This window comes from Mixophyes fleayi, chromosome 9 (assembly GCF_038048845.1).
Source record: "Mixophyes fleayi isolate aMixFle1 chromosome 9, aMixFle1.hap1, whole genome shotgun sequence".
NCBI lineage: Eukaryota > Metazoa > Chordata > Amphibia > Anura > Limnodynastidae > Mixophyes > Mixophyes fleayi.
Genome location: NC_134410.1, coordinates 118347373 through 118368615, shown reverse-complemented (window position 1 = coordinate 118368615; position 21243 = coordinate 118347373). Strand labels below are relative to the sequence as shown.

The following is a 21243-nucleotide window of genomic DNA, read 5'->3' as shown; positions in this document are numbered from 1 at the left end:
TCACTATAGCAGTGGTACAACTTGCTACCGCAGACCACTGACTACCTTCACGTGTCCTTTGTCCATACAGTCCCTCGTGTATTACTACCTCCATATTGCCAGTGCTGCTAGTCATAGACTTTCCTGAGCATCTCATCATCTGCTATTTCCTGTTCCGTGATCACCCTGCTACCAGAGTACCATATTACCACCTATACTGCTCTGGTAAGCCTATCACCTGGTGATCCCTGGGTAAAGACTCCTAGTGCCCGTGACAGTAAGATCAGGCCATGACAGACCCAGATACGGAACCTACTGCTAAAGAGATGCTGCAGCATCTGGTCAGCCGTGTGGAGCAACAGGATGCTCGCCAACAGCTGTTACTTCAATGTTACCAATCGTTAACCTCCCAAGGAACATCTGGACAGACTGTTACAGCTAGTATTGAAGCTCCTGTACTTTCCTCCGTTTCCCCAGTGCCATCCCAGGTGTCTACAGCTCCTACGCTTCACCTGCCTACTCCGTCAAAATATGACGGGGACCCCAAAACTTGTAGAGGTTTCCTTAACCAATGTTCAGTCCATTTTGAACTCCAACCTCAAAATTTTTCTACCCATCGTTCCAGAGTGGCCTATCTTATCTCATTGTTTTCTGGACAAGCCCTGGCTTGGGCCTCCCCTCTGTGGGAAAGAAACGATCCAATTCTACAAGATAGTGCCAAATTCATTTCCACGTTCCGAAGTGTGTTCGATGAACCAGGTCGTGTGACCTCCGCTGCTTCCAGCATTCTTCGTTTGCGACAAGGCTCCCATACAGTAGGACAGTATGTCATTCAATTTAGGATCTTAGCCTCTGAACTTCAGTGGAACACTGAAGCATTAGTTGCCGCCTTCTGGCAGGGGCTCTCCGATAAAATTAAAGATGCACTGACTACCCAAGAGCTTCCTTCGTCACTAGAAGATTTGATCTCTCTTTGCCATCGTGTAGACATGAGATTTCGTGAAAGAGAATCTGAGAAAACAACTTCTGCTAAAGCACCTCTTCGTTTAAACCCTCAATTTCGTCCAGTTTCACCTTCTGTGATTCCCATGGAGATAGGACGTTCCAAATTATCTTTAGAAGAGAGGAAACGAAGAGTAAAGAATAGACTCTGTATCTATTGTGCTGATTCCACACATATACTCAGTTCTTGCCCTAAGAAATCGGGAAATGCCAGGCCCTAACTAGTTCTGGAGAGGTGAAGTTAGGGTCCCTGGAGTCCTCTCCATTGTCTATGAAATCTAAAGTCTGCGCTTTCGATGTTACGATTTCCTTTGCTACCAAATCCTTTGAGTCACAGGCATTGATTGATTCCGGAGCAGCAGGAAATTTCATTTCTAAATCACTAGTGAATCAATGGTCCCTACCAGTGATCACTTTAAAAACACCCATTACTGTGACGGCTATAGATGGATCACGTCTCATCAATGGTCTCATCACCCAGAGTACGTCTCCAGTAACCCTTCAGATTGGTGTACTACACCATGAAGAAATTTCGTTTTTAATTCTTCCTGTTACGACAAGTCCGATTGTCTTAGGCCTTCCATGGCTTCAATGTCACTCTCCCCAGATTGACTGGCGCACCCCTCAAGTTACGTCTTGGGGGCCTGAATGTCACCATCGTTGTCTCTCTCAAGTTATTCCTCTTAAAGTACAGCAATCTTCCATCTCATCTTCCTCCCCGGGACTCCCTCCTCAGTATGCTTCATTTGCCGATGTGTTTGATAAAGCTCAGTCTGAACGTCTTCCTCCTCATCGTTCTTGGGATTGTCCGATCGACCTTCTACCTGGCAAGACTCCTCCCAGGGGTCGGGTCTATCCTCTCTCGTTACCTGAAACTCAAGCCACATCTGAGTACATACAGGAGAATCTCCAGCGTGGGTTCATTCGACCTTCCACCTCTCCCGCTGGAGCTGGGTTCTTCTTCGTCAAAAAGAAGGATGGATCATTACGCCCTTGTATAGATTTTCGTGGACTCAACGCCATTACTATCAAGAATCGGTATCCCATTCCGCTGATCACTGAGCTATTTGATCGCATCAAGGGAGCTCGGATATTTACTAAGTTGGATCTTCGTGGTGCCTACAATTTAATTAGAATCCGTTCCGGTGACGAATGGAAGACCGCGTTTAACACCAGAGATGGGCATTACGAATATTTAGTAATGCCCTTCGGGCTGTGTAATGCCCCCGCGGTTTTCCAGGGTTTCATCAATGAGATCTTTCGGGACTTATTATATGTATGTGTCGTTGTCTACCTGGACGACATATTGATCTTCTCACAGGACCTGCCTTCTCATCACCAACATGTGGCAGAGGTCCTCTCCAGACTACGGAAAAACTCATTGTTCTGTAAATTGGAAAAATGTTCATTCGAGTTACCCCAGATTCCATTCTTGGGGTATATAGTTTCCGGAGTTGGCCTGAAGATGGATCCAGACAAAGTAAATGCTGTACTACATTGGCCTCAGCCAACTACTCTTCGTGCCATCCAGCGTTTTTTAGGTTTTGCCAATTACTATAGACGCTTCATTCAAGACTTCTCATCCATTGCATCTCCCATTGTGGCCTTAACTCGAAAAGGGGCTAATACTAAGCAATGGTCATCTGAGGCTCTCCAAGCCTTTCAAATCCTCAAAGAGTCCTTCTCGTCTGCTCCCATTCTGCGACAACCTGATGTGACACTCCCCTTCTTCCTAGAAGTAGATGCCTCTAATGTGGGCTTAGGAGCTATTCTCTCCCAACGCTCGGAGCAACAAAAATTACATCCTTGTGCCTTCTACTCTCGGGGTCTTCTGCCCGCAGAGAAAAACTATACTATCGGGGACAAGGAGTTGCTGGCCATCAAAGCTGCATTAGAGGAATGGAGATACTTGTTGGAAGGAGCTCGCCATCCGGTGACGATCTTCACGGATCATAAGAACTTGTCATATTTGCAATCTGCTCAATGCCTGAACCCTCGTCAAGCAAGATGGTCTCTTTTCTTTTCCCGTTTTGAATTAATTATAACCTTCAAACCAGCTGCTAAGAACAAGAAAGCTGACGCTCTATCTCGAGCTTTTGTGACGTCCTCTGATGTAGAAGAGGTTCCCAACCATGCTATTCTAGACCCCAAATGTATTTCTCTGGCTGCTTCATCCACCAAAATGCTACCATTTGGGAAGACCCTCGTGCCTCCTACTCTGAGGAGGAAAATCCTTTCGTGGTTCCATGCCTCTCGTTTTTCTGGACACGCCGGTGAACATAAGACCTTTGAGATTCTCTCTCGTAGTTACTGGTGGCCTTCAATGAGGAGAGACGTCAAAGAGTTTATTGCTTCCTGTGATTTATGTTCTCAGTTCAAATCCTCCCGCAGAACTCCAGCAGGGTTGCTGCGACCACTACCCATTCCGTCCAAGCCTTGGACCCATATTAGTATGGATTTCGTTACTGATTTGCCACCAAGTAAGAATCACAATACTATTTGGGTAGTGGTAGACAGATTTTCGAAGATGGCTCATTTCGTCCCTCTGTCCGGTTTACCTTCCTCGTCTACTCTGGCTGAACATTTCATTAGAGAAATCTTCCGCATCCATGGATGTCCGTCTGAGATTGTGTCAGATAGAGGAGTACAATTCGTTTCCAGATTCTGGCGGGCCCTTTGTAAAACCTTGGGCATACGATTAGCACTCTCATCGTCTTACCATCCGCAATCTAACGGACAAACGGAACGAGTCAATCAAGATCTTGAGACTTTTATTAGGATGTTCTCTTCAGCCAACCAAGACAACTGGGTAGAATTGCTCCCTTGGGCTGAATTCGCCCATAACAACATGTACCATGAGTCATCATCCAAAACTCCATTCTTTGTGGTCTACGGTCACCATCCGTCTTTTCCGGAATTTCCTGCCCTCCCGCCCACCCAAGTTCCTGCTGTGGAGACTGCTTGTCAGACCTTCAAAAATATCTGGTCTCAGGTCAAAACCTGTTTAAAGAAGACATCTAACAAATATAAGTCTTTCGCAGATAAGAAGAGGCGGGCTATTCCACCACTAAAAATTGGAGATCGTGTCTGGTTATCTACCAAAAATATTCGTTTGAAGGTTCCATCTATGAAATTCGCCCCTCGTTTTATTAGTCCATATAGGATCATTCAAGTTATCAATCCAGTATGTGTTAAACTTCTTCTTCCTAAGAATCTTCGGATTTCCAATGCCTTCCATGTGTCCTTGCTCAAACCTCTCATCATTAACCGTTTCTCGACTCCTTCCTCAGCACCGCAGCCAGTTCAAGTTCATCAGGAGGAGGATTTCGAGATTACTGAGGTATTGGATGCAAAAATTTCGCGAGGAGTCCTCCGTTTCCTCGTTCATTGGAAGGGCTTTGGTCCTGAAGAGCGTTCATGGATCAAAGCTGAAGATCTTAATGCTCCTGCCCTTCTGAAGAAGTTTTATTCCAAAAATCCGGACAAGCCCGGTTCCAGGCGTTCTGTGCCCACCTTTAAAAGGGGGGGTACTGTCACTCACTGGACTGTGAGTGCTTCTTCCCGGACATTTAGGAACCGTGGCCGTCCTCCATCCTGAGGGACTGCGCATGCGCAGCCCTTTCTATACCTCCAGTGTATGTTCCTTTAACTTAATTGGCAGATCAGGCAACCTCCCTATATTAAGCACCTGTGGTCAACACCACGTTGCCTGATCTTGGAGTCTCATTCCCCATGAGTCTCTGAAGGTGTTCCTGTGTTTCCTTGTTTATTCAGCCCTGCTGATTCCTGTGGTTTCCAAACCACTTCTACCTCTGTGGTTTCCAAACCACTTCTGCTACTGTGGTTCCCATACCACTTCTACCATCTACTGTATCATCGTGACTGTGAGCTGATTCCTATCCGCTGCCTCCGTGCACTACAGTCTTCAACCTGCAACTCGTCTGTGTTTCATCATCGTGACTGCTAGCTGATTCCTATCCGCTGCCTCCGTGCACTACAGTCTTCAACCTGCAACTCGTCTGTGTTTCATCATCGTGACTGCTAGCTGATTCCTACCCGCTGCCTCCGTGCACTACAGTCTTCAACCTGCAACCCGTCTGTGTTTCATTGTGACTGTTTAGCTGATTCCTATCCGCTGCCTCTGTGCGCTTCAGTCTTCAGTCCTTGTCTTTTCTACCGTGTTTCCTTGAGTCTGCTGCCACTATTGCTACCCGCTACTCTCCGTGATCGTCTGTTCCAGTTCAACTCTGCTCCGGTGTCCCATCGTTACTGCACCTGCTGGTTGCTATTGGTTACCTCCGTGTTCCCGCAGAGACCCGCTGCTGTTACTTCTCAGCGCTACTCATCCATCTACTGCTGATCCGCTCTCCACGCCTTCCTGTGTTCCCTGCTGGTCTACCTACCTGTGCGCTGCACCTGCTAGACCCCTGCTTCACCCATCCAGGGACTTGTATCCTGCTGGCCTCCTGCTCTTCAGGTCTCTCTGCACTCCTGTCTGACTGCCTTCTCCTGAACCACGGTATGCATACTTCCCATTGACTGTGCTGTGTATTGCATACCTTGCTGGACTGTGTTGGTTCTCCTCTGGAGTGTACTATCCGCTGAGTCTATTGCCATCATTGACTGTGTTGGTTCTCCTCTGGAGTGTACTATCTGCTGACTCTACTGCCATCATTGACTGTGTTATCTCATGCCGGATTACTTCAAGAGACTTTCTATATTGGCAGTGTTGTTCAGTCATTTATACATTTATATTGTGCATATTACTGTGGATCAAAGTCAAGGTGCCCGTGTATATATTGTGTTGCAGTCTCTCCCCGTGCACCTCCTCACATATATATTCAGTAGTACAAGTGCTAGTGGCAGACCACTGACTCCTGTTTACAGTTTCACCTGTTCCAGTATCCTCTCACATAGCAGTGGTACAACTTGCTAACGCAGACCACTGACTCCCCGGATACCTCCACTTGGATTCCATTCCTTCACTCAGACAGCGGTACAACTGGCTATCCGCAGACCGCTGACTCTCATCACCTCCTCGTTTCTGTTGGACATTCCTCCTCACTATAGCAGTGGTACAACTTGCTACCGCAGACCACTGACTACCTTCACGTGTCCTTTGTCCATACAGTCCCTCGTGTATTACTACCTCCATATTGCCAGTGCTGCTAGTCATAGACTTTCCTGAGCATCTCATCATCTGCTATTTCCTGTTCCGTGATCACCCTGCTACCAGAGTACCATATTACCACCTATACTGCTCTGGTAAGCCTATCACCTGGTGATCCCTGGGTAAAGACTCCTAGTGCCCGTGACAGCAAGTCAGGGAAAGAAGAGGTGGGTGGCTCTTGATGATGTGATTTGTGTCATTAAGTGGGTGGTGTAATCAAGCCTGCTTACCTATGCAAGTCTCGGATCTCAGGAGCATGATATTATGCCTCTGCCGCTCTATGTTTTTTGAGTGGTGGGGCTTGATGCATTTTGTGTCATGTCCTTGCCCACCTTACGGCAGGTAAGTGCGGTCGGGTTGGTTTCCTCAAATTCAGGAATAACAATTCTGGAGAGTAAGCAACTTTGAATAAAAGTTAGTCACTCTTCGCAGGCATCCAGACAAGAAGTAGACACTAATGGCAGATGGACAAACATAGGGTTCAATTATATAGGGTACACTTGACCATCAAAGATTCTAGGGTCTAGTGTGACAAGTCTGTCATTGCTGCTGTACCTATTATAAGGAGCATAGCCAGAAATTGCTGCTGTACTCTGAGGCTTTAAATTACATCAGAAGCCAGACAGCTTTAACTGTCACTATTCACACTACACAAGAAGTATAAAAATACACAACAAAGATGTTTTCACAGACTGTATCTATTAGGTCTGGTGTTCTGTGTTATTATGTTCTGTATCTGCCTGAAGTGTAGGCGTTTGGGAGTTGTTACAAGGTGCATTCCTGTGATTAATGTTGCAGCAATACCATTGAAAATATATCCACAGACTGAACTGTCACCATTGCTTCCTCGGATGAGAAAGTCTGAGAGCAAATTTCTTTTTTTATATATTTAAAAAAAAATAAAAATGGATTATGCAACAGTTCAACTCAGATCTGTGCATTGGACGTAATTGTATCTTCAGATCTTATGCATTGAAAATTAACCAATCCGGCTGGAGAAAAGAATTCTCTGCAGGAAGAGGATTCCGTTGTCTTATAATGAACTCCGTATTCTCATATTCTGTAAGCAATTCTCAGTATATGTTATAAATCTGTAGAATGCTTTATAACGTGTGTTTTGGGGTGGTGATGATGACTGACAGAGTTTAGAGAGAGATTCAGGATACACAATAATCTAAGTGGTATTGTGCCATTGTCCATAAATACTGCACAACAACTGAGATCTACAAAGAGAACAAGTGGATACTGCACAGTATCAATACACACACACAATAAGAATACTGTGCATGGAAAGCAGCACATGGACCGAGAATTATATCCAGAAGGCAGATGAAGAGCAGCAATAGTGCACAGTTTTCCTAACAAACATAATTACAAATAATGGGAATTCTATCCAGTATACTTTACAAGAGAAGCAGTATTGTGCCGTTTTCCATACCATCAAAATAAAAAAAATGGCACCTAGGCTAACGCTGCTAGGCGAGAGCATCATGTGACGGAATTAATGTCCAATTTGGCGACACTTGTAGGTATCACTTCTGGAATAAAGGGAGTCTGTTACTGTGGGTTTAAGATGACCACTAGAGATGCTCAGGCTCGGTTCCTCGGAAACCGAACGCACCCGAACTTAGGGGATCCGAGTACTGAGCCGAGTTGGCTCGGTACTGTCGCGCGGCCTCGAAAACGAGGCAAAACGTCATTGTGACGTTGTCGGATCTTGGATCTCGCGAGTTTTGAACTCCTTTTTAAGATCCAACATAACGGTGGGTGGGAGGCAGTGCGGACCCCCATTTCTCTTTTCTTCCACTGCTGTGTGCCAATGTGTCCTAGATGTGCTATGAACGGCCGTGTGTTTGTGTCATTGCTCTGTCGCTTACCATCCAGCCAGGTCGCTGCAGTATTTGTCCGAAAGTGTATGAAAATAATATTGTGACCTGTGAGGTGGTCTAAATTGACTGCAAATGACTTGAAATTAGTGTTATTGAGGTTAATAGTAATGTAGGAACAAAAAAAAGAGCAAAATTATGTGATTTTAGCATATTTTAGGATTTTTTCTAAAAAAATCCAAAACCAAAACACACAAGGGCGGTTTTGCCAAAACCAAAACATGAAGCTAATCCAGATCCAAAACCAGTTCACGGGGGTCAGTGAGCATCTCTAATGACCACACACAAAGGTCAGTAGAGGTCACCTATGGTCATTTCCCAGTATTTGCCATAATCATCTCATTGATTTTTTTAATTTTTTTATCAGATTGTTGGGTATCATCATTTTAGAATGAGGCACACCTACTACATGACTACAAATATGTATGACAACATCAGCATCCAAGATCCATGTTCCCTATGTGTCGGGTCCTGATTGGCGGATGTGCCGGCTTTAAAGAGAAGCCGGATCCGTGCGTGGCTGTCATTTAGCATTCTAGATACCTTCTGTGTCAGTCATTATTTATCTTGCAATTAAACATGCAGACGAGAATTTCAGGATGCAAAACAGGTTCCCTCTGCACTGCTGACTGAAACTAGGTGTCAGTGTATAACACATTGCGGAACCTGGGGATGAGACACTGACAGATTCTCTCTTCCTCGCATGCCACACTGGGAAAAGAATAAAACCTCAGAGGTTTAATCCCTTTTACCAGCGATGTAAGAGTGACAGGGGATTATCCTTGCTACAATCGGCAGGTGCAAATTATTACAGGGATATTAAATTAACACATTCATACGGCATGAATTAGATAGCCAAGATATCTTGTGTATTAAATTCACAGGAATAGCAATAGGAAGGCAACTGAAATGTGAACAGACCTCAGAATATCGATTAATAGTTTACTATGAAGATTGCGCTGTCAGTACTGAATTCAGACTACTCAACAGACCAAAACAGGTTGGATTTCTGAACTTTGTTTTATATAGAGGTGCATTCGGCACTTTCAGTTTCACATGGGTCTCACATTACTAATTGTGCTGTTGGGAGAGACTGCTCCTTCCACTATTTAACTCTTAGTCTGTGGCTTCCTGCTGCCTCCATTCACCTTCTCACATCATGTCACTGCCCCTGTCACATGCAGCCCTGTCCTTACTAACACATCACTCATCTCCTGATATACTTTGTGCTGCTGGAGGACCCTGCTCCTTCCACTATATAACTCTCAGTCTGTGGCATCCTGCTGCCTCTATTCCCCTCCTCACATCATGTCACTGGCCCTGTCATCACTAACACGATCACACAAGTGGACAAGTCACTGCTTCCAACACTCTTCTCCTGCTGCTGGGACCATTCCAGTGATCTGATTTGGCTACTGCTTGTTCTAAGCCCACCCACTTCAAAACACCAAAGATAAAGAAAACAAATGGCCCACATGTGATGTCGTCACACGGAACCCTTTTGGTATAAACATATACAGTTTTATAAATCTACATTGGTACATGATAATTACACATCAGACAATGCGATGCATATATACTTTTATTCGCACACATCATACCTGTTTAAAAGCCTGACAAAGCAGCTGCTGGTGTCGGTTTTTTTAATTTTGACACAGACAGCTGCTTAGCCATTATTCTAAAGTCAAGTGTGCTGAGTATAAGAGTACGTAGACTATGTAAAAGCCTACTGTATTTAAACACTTGTTTGGATTTGATAGATGTTAGCTTTGAAAAAAAAATCCAGATGAAACCTTCCAAATTAAAGTTATATGTCCAAGTTTGTGCATATCTATTGTGGGTGCACTAATGTTGAAGTTACTCGACTGGATTCACCGCACAGTGAACGCAGCATATTCATCCCTTTCATTTGGAAACATTAATCAGCAGCAGCAGCTATTTATATAGCGCCATTAATTCCGCAGCGCTGTACAGAGAACTCACTCACATCACTCCCTGCCCCAATAGAGCTTACAGTCTAAATTCCCTAACATACACACACACAGACCGAGAGAGACTAAGGTCAATTTGATAGCAGCCAATTAACCTACTGGTATGTTTTTGAGGTGTGGAAGGAAACCGGAGCACCCGGAGGAAACACATGCTAACACGAAAAGGACATACAGACTCCACACAGATAAGGCCATGGTTGGGAATCAAACTCTTGAACCCAGTGCTGTGAGGCAGAAGTGCTAACCACTGAGCCATTGATCCCTATGAAGAACAGCTTGTCAGTACTCATGAGCATCCACTGTGATTGCAAGGTGAAGCTTGAACGCACATAAATATGTACATGCACCTTTTATCCATTTGTCCCATTGCGGGCTGCACCTGCTACGTGGAAGTCACTTCCTCGTACAACAAGACTGCCCCCAAGTCTCAAAACCTTTATTATGTCCCCTGAAAACACACCTCCAAAGGCAAGCTTATTAAATTCCCAAACCACTTTCTTATCCTCCCTGGGCTATTTTACCAGATTGCCGTCCCTCTACACAATTAGCTAAAAAAAAAACGTACATTTATATAGCCAAACAACTCTCTGCCCCAAAAGCAACATTGTTGTGTGACTGGATTATACATCCCCACTACGCACTTTTTCCATTGCAATCTAGCTGGACCAATATGCAATATAGGGCACTTACCCTCATGTATTCAACTATTTTCCTATAAATTGTAAGCTTTCAAGCAGAGCCATCTGTTTCTCAATACTATGTCTTGTTTCATTGGGCAGCACGGTGGCTCAGTGGTTAGCACTTCTGCTTCACAGCACTGGGGTCATGAGTTTGATTCCCGACCATGGCCTTATCTGTGTGGAGTTCTCCCTGTGTCTGCGTGGGTTTCCTCCAGGTGCTCCGGTTTCCTCCCACACCCCAAAAACATACTGGTAGGTTAATTGGCTGCTATCAAAATTGACCTTTGTCTGCCTGTATGTGTGTGTGTTAGGGGATTTAGACTGTAAGCTCCAATGGGGCAGGGACTGATGTGAGTGAGTTCTCTGTACAGCGCTGCGGAATTAGTGGCGCTATATAAATAGATGATGATGATTGCTGTGTTTGTTCCCACCTGTAAAGAGCTGTTTGCGCTATATAAATAAACATTTACATGTATTCTATAGAAATAACAAGCAATCAAGATTTTCTTTCTAATTTGCACACATAATATTTTCCTTTCTGTGCCTGCTTCCTGCCTTTATATAACAGCCTCCACCCTCCTCCGTCTTATCAGGGTGGATGTTACTTGATTGTATTCTGCCCTCCCCGTGCGTTTTTCTGACTTCCACAGCTGGGTGTCACAGCTCACGGCCTGTGATCTGCCTGGCACCAGCGTGCTTCTAGCATGGCTCAGCAATCTGCTAGGAGGGTAAGAGAATGGCAGCAAGGCCATAAGCCACAGCCAGCTGCTCTGTAATATGAGAGTCACATGACCCATCGCATTCCAAGTAGCAGTCCTGCCATCCTACACACTGGAGAGGAGTGGGATGCCCACAAGCCATAGACGGCAGTGCCCAGCACGTGGCAGGAATGAATAACATCACCCAGGGTCACAGAGTCATTCACAGTGCCTCCCACCGCTCTGGTTATTGCTTATTATTCTCTATTTTTGCATACGCTGCATTTATCACAAGATTTAAAGGGACATATAAAAAATGATATTTGAAGATCTTTTATTGCTGATTAAAAGCCACATCATCATCACCATTTATTTATATAGCGCCACTGATTCCACAGCGCTGTACAGATAACTCATTCACATTAGTCCCTGCCCCATTGAAGCTTACAGTCTAAATTCCCTAATATACACACACACACATACACAGAGAGAGAGAGACACAGACTAGGGTCAGTTTGATAGCAGCCAATTAACCTACCAGTATGTTTTTGTAGTGTGGGAGGAAACCGGAGCACCCGGAGGAAACCCACACAAACACGGGGAGAACATACAAACTCCACACAGATAAGGCCATGGTCAGGAATTGAACTCATGACCCCAGTGCTGTGAGGCAGAAGTGCTAACCATTGAGCCACTGTGCTGCCCTATCTGATTGATAAATCAGATTTAAATTGTATTGCCCCATCAGCCCCCTTTCTTGCCTCCTCTTTGACACAATGCTTCATTACTTTGATGGTCACTATTTCCCATATCAGTAGAAGTTCAAATTAGAATGTTTAAAAATAAAATTGAATTTTAAACCATGCGTAGATGCCTCCCCTACCATACTGCAATGTGGCTACTTGTACCATTTTATTAAATTTAAAAATATAACTTTTTGTATGCTTTCTTTAGCTTTTCTTCGAGAGTTAACATCTGGTACGCCCAATACATTATTCAAAAGTGATTACTGGGTAATTGTTTAGTTGTACCAAGCGTTCGCTCTGAATATTTTCAAGAACCTTAACCCTGTTGGTGGTGCAGGTTTGGTCTAATCTATAAATCTGTTTTTGTTTCACCTTCACAGACAATATGGTATTCAGGGCCTGATTGTCCAATAGGCTGCCTAGGCTACAGCCTAGGGCGCTGGGCTTTAGTGGGGGCGCAACAGTTTTTGGGGGTGCAAAACTGTGACAGAGAGACGTATAAACCAATATTCATTTGAAAATATAAGAATAGTTGTTCTCCAAAGTAAAAAGAAAGCATGAAAGAAAAACGTAGTAAGGTTTTACGTATTCCCATGGTAAAGGCTGAAGACGATAAGGCAACCTTGGACGGCCAGTTGAACGTAAGCGACAGGGATGGCAACAGGTGGAGGCGGGACCTCTCCCTTCACATTTTCACCCTTAGTAGCGCTCGTTCGTGCCTCTGTCCTACTATACAGTTCCGATTTTAATGAAAATGAGTGACGAAGATTACCGTGACCATTTTAAAAAGCCAAGTGGACCTGCGTTTCGAAAACATGGGAACATATACTTGAAGGAACCCAGATTTTAGCCTTGCATAGGAGGCGAAGGTGTGCAGCACGTGCCTAAGTGGTTAGCACTTCTGCCTCACAGCGCTGGGGTCATGAGTTCAATTCCCGTTCATGGCCTTATCTGTGTGAAGTTTGTATGTTCTCCCCGTGTTTGCGTGGGTTTCCTCCAGGTGCTCCGGTTTCCTCCATCACTCCAAAAACACACTGGTAGGTTAATTGGCTGCTATCAAAAAAATGACCCTGTGTGTGTATGTTAAGGAATTTAGACTGTAAGCTCCAATGGGGCAGGGACTGATGTGAGTGAGTTCTCTGTACAGCGCTGCGGAACCAGTGACGCTAGATAAATAAATGGTGATGATGATGATGCTTATGAACTTATTAGCCTACGGAGGCCTAAACCCTTAATCAGCCCCTGATGGCATTTCTGACATGGCAACAGTTTATCTGCTACAGACATATGAGAAGAGCCCTCAGCCATTGCTCCAAAAACGTTGATCCCAACTGTAGCTTGGGAATCTGTAACTTTTATTTTATTAACGATTTCCTTTTTTGGGGGGGGTGTTGACAGATGTACGCATACCAGCCCCTGTTTCGTGAGTGAAATCACAACAATTAACCATGGTGAGATCTCACAATACCTCTCACTGCAAGTGTATTGAGGTTTTAAAATGCAGGAGGTTTATAAATGGAACTATTAAGGGAAATCAGGTAATCTGAGCAGAATAATTAATCCCAAAAGGTTTCACTAAACATTTCTAAAAAAAAAAAAAATATATCATTAAAATAAACACCACTTATGAAAGGATCTATTTCCCATTAATGTGCAATTATGAAAAAGTCAGTGTTTGTTGGTTCGAAGTATTTAAAAACATTGCTATAGCAAGATCTAACTTTTCTAATTTCAGTCTCTCCTATTCCTAAAAAGTCCCCTAGCTTTTGTACTTCTTGGTGACAGGTTTCTTAAACTATATATACATATATATTGTTTATCATTTTTTATTTTAACAGAAGGAAAAGCCATAGACCACAGTTTAAATATTGTAGGAACTGTATTATTAATAAAAAGAAAATGTAATAATGTATGTAAAACTGTTATTTAGTTCACTTTTGAGACAACATATTTTTAATAAGATTTACGTTGTTCTTAAAACCCAGAGATTGCTTGCGTGTGATTTTTATTACGTTTTTTTAATCAAATGTTGCAGAAACAAGAACTTTAATAAATAATAAAATTACTAATAATTTAATAAAATACTTTTTTTATTTTAGAACCCAGCCCGCATGCATGCAGATATAAAAGGAACACATCTCTCCTTTAATGAAGGTAGGTAGCAAAATAAGGAACACTACATGAGAACGAAGCTGTGAAAATTGTTCAGGCGTTGGGCTCATTGAACCTGCGCGCCTTTTTGCTGCTTAAACGAGCAGCAGCGCAATTTTTCGTGCACAATTTTTCAACGTTTTACCGTGAAGCGGTTTCAGAGCAGTGTGGACACATAACATTCCATTTGGAATTCCGTGTGAACAAACACTTTTAGTGCACCCTTGAGAGAGCCCAAAGCGGTTTCAAAGGTCGGCTTTGCAGTAAAACATGTGTTGGATTTCAGCAACAGATGGGCTCCTAAAGTTGGGTTTTCATGTAGAAATGATATAATGCAGAGAAACAGGTGCTACTCTGCTTTGCTTGTCATCAGAGTTCATTACACTGATGCTTTCCAGCAAAGCCGGCCTTAATTTATGTCGTCAACGGATGGAGGATTTGCATTACCGTGTCCTGATGTAAATGATCAGAGCTACCAGTTGTCGGTTACATAAAAGGCTCATTGTAGAAAATAAATAAATAAAGGATTTGGACAAGAAATTGTGAACCTCATCCCTCTTTTTAATAGAGACTTGGAACATGAGTAATACACTTACAGTTACTTAAGGTAAATGACTACCAATGCAGAGAGAACATTAGTCAACAAAATTGGAGAAGAGATCTACAATAACTGACACAGAATGAAGAATTTGTGTACTGGGAAGAATATATTGGAACAGTATAATTTCCATATCTACTTAATGCCACTTTGTGGCTAGCGATCATTTTATACTCATGAAATCTTATTTTCCCCCGTTTGGATTAGATAATATTTATACACGAGTTACATCAATTTCTCTCATTATTTGTCATCGCACTTTAAACAATTTGTTTAATTGTATTGACTCTTTGCTTGCACAACTTTAGAAACCACATTTTTGGCTAAAATATTTATTTAAATAATAATGACAGCTGAAATGTAAGCTACATACACAGTAGCCACGAGTATTTTTTTAACCAACTAGAACGTCTGCTGAATCTGTACTCTCCGCCCCCTTTCTAGCAAATGTTGCTGCCAATTGGAATTGACTGCCAAAAAAATATTCCAGGAATAAATGTTTGGCGTCAGATATTGTTAGTTGTTGCAGCTTGAATCAATATTAAGAATTCATAGTCTAATGGGCCCATTGATTAGAGTCTGATTTGGCCATCACTGGACCCATTTCCATGACACTTGTTACTTAATGTATATGAAAGTAAAGTGAGGGGTACTCACATTTTAAGAACTGAAGACCGCTTCCCCAGTAGCATCTTAATGAAGTCCCGGTAGCAGATGGCGTCGCTGTTCCCACCCGTCACCTCTGCGATCATCTTTTTTACCTCCAGGTGTGTTTTGGCAACGCCCAATTTCTCCATCATCATTTTGAGACCCATCATGTCTGCAGGAGTAAACAGATTAGAGGACAGGTGTAGACATCGTATAATTAAAAACACACCAGGGACTAATCAGAAAAGAATAAGGGTGAAGCGATCACCGGTGATGGGTAATGGGTTTCCTACAATAAAGGATTTACAAGAAAGAAAACTATACTACGCAGGGCCGGATTTACCACTAGGCAACCTAGGCGATTGCCTAGGGCCCAGCGGTCCCCAGAGGGCCCTCCCAGGGCCGGCGGTAAGACCAACCTTTAAAAATGGGCTGCTACTTATGGGACAGTGCTATGTGCTTGCCCCACTGGGCTAAAGTCTGCCAGCCAGCCCCTGAATAGGGGTATATGTTATGCTAAAAACTATAGTGCTTTGGATTTTTTCAGGGAGGGGGCCCCAAACCAGTATCTTGCCTAGGGCCCTATGAGGTCTAAATCCGGCTCTGATACTACGATGCTGATATCTGATCAGTGCATCCCTCCATTACCATCAATGGGACAGTCCGAACCAATTTATACATGTAGACCTCACTAACCGAGGAGGGGGGCACGGACCACTGTGTAGTGTAAATGAGGAGATTAGTAGTCAATTGGAGTAGGAACATCATCTTCAATGTATACAGGTTATCAAACAATAGCTAAAATAAATAAAACATTCTGGCAGTGGAATATTTATTTAGTGTTGAACGTAAGGTGACATGTCTAAAATGTTAATATTATTTGTTAATATAGGTTTTCAGTTAAGAACTTCCAGCAACTGTACACAAACAGAGTTTGTCCTCATACGAATAAAGCATGGATTGTTATATATCATTATAAAATCACTCACCAATTTCCCCTTGATCGTTTAGATCAAATTCCATGAATTTATCTAGAACAAGGAAAGAACAGATGAGGATGATGAATAGAGGGAATTATGAATCAACACAGAACCATTTTTGCATTGCATCAAATAGGACATACTTATCATAAAACTATTTAGTTATGCATAACTCACGCCCTCTACTTTCCACCTCTCCCTTGTCACATCCACCAAAGGCAAAATGTAATTATCAGTAAATATTTTGTGTATTTTTTGGAGATGACTAATAGGTAGTCCCTCATGGCCAAAAATAACAATGCACATAACTCTAAAGGTATTTAGACAAATGAGGTCATAATATATGTCCTACTTGCAATGTGATCGTCAGTATTTTAGAAAGATACCTCCTTTTTCAAGAAATTTTACTTAATGCATAAAAAGAGAAAACAGAAATTAGACCAAAACTAAAAACAGGACTAAACACTATACCGTAAATTATATTATAGTTCAATATTCTAGTGGGTTTGGGGAAAGGCATCCTTAAAGTTTGGACAAAGGGCGGACCAATTTGCTTGACAACCTCCTTCCCTTCAAAAACTCAGTTTTGTCTCTGTTATTACAGTAGCCAAATATTTCATAAGACATCATACATTCACATAATAGGTGGCTAGGCCACACTTCAGTGTTTGGCGAGGGCAAAATTCTGTATACAGGCAAGTAGACGGCTGAATTAAAGAGTCCTAGGTGGGTGCAGGGTGGTAGTCCGATAAAAGAACGCCTTATTTTTGTATGGTTGGCGTACATATAGAAAGGAAAACTGAGCCTGAAATACAAGTACCGGTAGCTTGCTATCCAAAAATAAGAAAAAATACCAGTTACGATTATTAATATTCAGAGTGGAGGATATTGGTAAGAAGAAAAATTCTCATACTGGAGAAACCGATTGCCCATGGGAAGGGTTTGTGAGAAGATCACACAATGTGTCATTTAAATGCTGAGAAAAAATGGGCAATAGTTTAAGGTGACGGCAGATTTGGCCAAACACATTATGGCTGAATCTGGAAAATTTCAACCAGAAAACAAGCCAAACAACCCTGCCTGAGACAGTAACACGGAACTTCCCTGTCACAGTCCATTAACAATCACATACGTAAAAACTAGTAGGTGCGGGGGATGCCGCGGCAACGGGGTCTAGAACGGTGGGAGGACGGCAACGCCTGAGACCCCATGCCCCCAACAAGGTCCTCACTCTACTCTTAAAAGTGGAAAGTGGAGATCTCTGCTACGTATGCCCAGAAGTGCCAGCAGCACACTCCTGTCCCTATACTGACAAGGGGGCACATTATGGACCATCGTGCCGCACTTCTGTGGGAAAGCACATGTCTAGACCCACGTCGGGCACTCACATTAACTTGTCACAACAGCAGAAGCCCCCAAACCGTGAACTCTAAGCATTAACATAACCCACATAAGTAGACTAAGGGGTAGATTTACTAAAACTTGTAAAAGTAGAGAGATATAGACAGAGAGCGAGCGAGCGCGAGATATAGACAGAGAGCGAGCGAGCGCGAGATATAGACAGAGAGCGAGCGAGCGCGAGATATAGACAGAGAGCGAGCGAGCGCGAGATATAGACAGAGAGCGAGCGCGAGATATAGCCAGAGAGCGAGCGAGCGCGAGATATAGCCAGAGAGCGAGCGAGCGCGAGATATAGCCAGAGAGCGAGCGAGCGCGAGATATAGCCAGAGAGCGAGCGAGCGCGAGATATAGCCAGAGAGCGAGCGAGCGCGAGATGTAGACAGAGCGAGCGCGAGATGTAGACAGAGCGAGCGCGAGATAGACAGAGCGAGCGCGAGATAGACAGAGCGAGCGCGAGATAGACAGAGCGAGACAGAGCGAGCGCGAGATAGACAGAGCGAGAAAGAGAGCGCGAGATAGACAGAGAGCGAGATATAGACAGAGAGGAGCGAGCGCGAGATATAGACAGAGAGGAGCGAGCGCGAGATATAGACAGAGAGCGAGCGAGCGCGAGATATAGATAGAGAGCGAGCGAGAGAGAGCGCGCGAGATATAGACAGAAAGCGAGATATAGACAGAAAGCGAGAGAGAGCGCGCGAGATATAGACAGAAAGCGAGAGAGAGAGAGCGCGAGATATAGACAGAGAGAGAGAGCGCGAGATATAGACAGAAAGCGAGAGAGAGAGAGCACGAGATATAGACAGTGAGAGCGAGAGAGATTTTTTTTTCTCTATAAATGATAAGCATTTTGTACTTTTATAAACTTAGGGGTGCAATTCTGGTGTTCTAAGAAAAATAAATGGCAGAGTCATGATTAAGCCTTTCACCTAAATCTGCTAGTTTTTCTTTATAATGCAAATACAATACAACAAAACATATTTGCTACCAAGAGATAATTACTTTATTTTTCCCCACTAAGGAAAGCAGCTTAGAGTCCCCCAGGGTATACAAAGGCGAACCAGCGTACTCCATTAACGTAAAAAATTGGCCTGCAAGCAAGCCTAGGCAAAACTTATACAGTACCCTGGTAATGAAAGAGTTAACAGGGCAGAAAGACCTGCACCTACTAACCAGAGACATCTGCTAACCCAATGTCACTGTTAATTTGGGCCTTGGATAAGCGCTTGTCGTTTGGGATTTCTGTATAAAGTGATGTCTCCATGCTTTCATTGGCTTATGTTGTATTTTACACATTGAACAACAATTGTTGGCACACTGTTAAGTAAGGCCCTTCTCAACTTCTTATGACTAATTTGGCAGTTGTCCTGTCTGAACTGGTGATTTCATGGGGGGCGGGGGGGGGGGGGGGCGATGCTGGGTTTGGTTTCATAAAAGGCCAAGAAATTCCTAGGAATTGTCAAGAGCAGTTAATGTAAAATATAGGACAATGCACAGTATATTGGTTTGGAATCTTTTTAAATGGGAAGTTGTGATACTGAAGAGGTTTCTTTCCTAACTGTATGACGGGGATCAATAAAGTGGACCCGTCGCCTACATCTAGTGGGGGCAGTGATCTTGTGGTCTGGTGGGATGAACCATAGCTCCCAACATTGTCCTGGATATAACCCCCAGGCGGAACACTCGCAAAACGAGGTGTGGTCATACCACATTGGAAGATGTAGCATGTCTCCCGGGGGCATGTACAGTGGTACCAAAGTGCTAGGCCACCTCAACCTCCTTCCCCTCCCCTAAAAACAACCTTGAATTGTTGTGGTTCCTGCAAACCATGGTCATGTCCATTGTGGGGCAGCACGGTGGCTCAGTGGTTAGCAATTCTGCCTTACAGCAATGGGGTCATGAGTTCAATACCCGACCATGGCCTTATCTGTGTGTTTGTATATTCTCCCCATGTTTGCGTGGGTTTCCTCCGGGTGCTCTGGTTTCCTCCCACACTCCAAAAACATACTAGTAGGTTAATTGGCTGCTAACAAACCGACCCTAGTCTCTCTGTGTGTGTGTGTGTGTGTGTGTGTTAGGGAATTTAGACTGTAAGCCCCAATGGGGCAGGGACTGATGTGAGCGAGTTCTCTGTACAGCGCTGAGGAATCAATGGCGCTATATAAATAAATGGTGATGATGATAATGTCTCACAACGTCCTGCAAGCTGGGTAATGGGGGGGTGGAACAGTCCAAGTAAGGACTGCCCCGACTAAATTGGGACAGTTGGGAGGTACGGATGAAGAGACATTCAGCCTAGCACGTCACTAGTAGACAGTCCCTAATCGTGGACCTCAAAAGGGGCAAGACTTATGTGAAAATGGACAGTTTCAGCCAAAATTGCAGTTTTGGGAAGATATGGGCAGGATTTAGGCCGATAGGGTGGGGAATATTTTGTCCCAATGTTTGGAGGTATGCATGGTGCAATGGTCAATTTAACACAATTCACCAAACATGTTTTGCAAAATTTGGGTGCCATGGTTGTCTTTTTCTTTGCCTTTGTTCTTTCCCCCTATATCTTATTGTGCATAGTGTCTGGGATTCTTACTTCCTCCCAGTTCGGTTTAATTTAATTCCTCTTCCCCTCCTCCTTGTTTATTTATATACTGCCAATCATACTATTCAGCGCTGTACAGAGAATATGTAATCATTCACATCACATTATTTTTTCCTGCTTTGATCGTCCCTCCTTTCACTCCTTGCCGTTGGCTTTATACGGTATTGTCATGTTATTATTTCACTCGCAGTGCAATTATATTTTATTAAAACTTCTAATAAAAATGGATTAAAATAAAATAAAATAAAAATAATATAAAGTGTGAAGACGCTACGGCCGCAGGGCTCGGTTTTGAATATATTTGCATAACTTTCATTTGTGACACTTAAAGCACCTTTGTAAGTAAAACCCTCTTTCCACTGAACAAGATTGCAGGCGTTTAGATAATTATTCTCCCTGTGGGCCGTAGATTTAAAGTTTGCAGAACGAGCAGGGAGAGTGACAAGACTTATTAATGCTCACTCCATCTCCATCCCACTGAAGTCCTGCTCCAATCTAATTGGGTTTTATCATGTAAATCCAAAAAAGCTATCATTTGGATCTTTGCCCAATTTGTGGTTCCACATGTAGTCAATTAAGGGGCACAATTAGTTTGATTGGACTATGACCACACCCAGACAGATCATAGTTGTCATCGAACCACATTTTCCGCTAGTCCAACTTGGCATCTGATAGATATCTGGGGTCTGACTCATGTTCTAAGTCCCTTTGTGTGCTGTA

At 43.4% G+C, this 21243-nt stretch overlaps 1 protein-coding gene across 1 annotated transcript in view; it reads right to left on the bottom strand.

Annotated features, from left to right (window-relative positions):
* Positions 1–21243, bottom strand: part of AIF1L (allograft inflammatory factor 1 like) — a 61594-nt gene that overhangs the window by 18757 nt on the left and 21594 nt on the right. The window contains exons 4-5 of the mRNA XM_075185260.1: positions 16539–16580; positions 15559–15721 (exon numbers count right to left, since the gene is read on the bottom strand). Of these exons, the coding sequence (XP_075041361.1) occupies positions 15559–15721; positions 16539–16580 (205 nt within the window). The remainder of the gene's footprint in view (positions 1–15558; positions 15722–16538; positions 16581–21243) is intronic.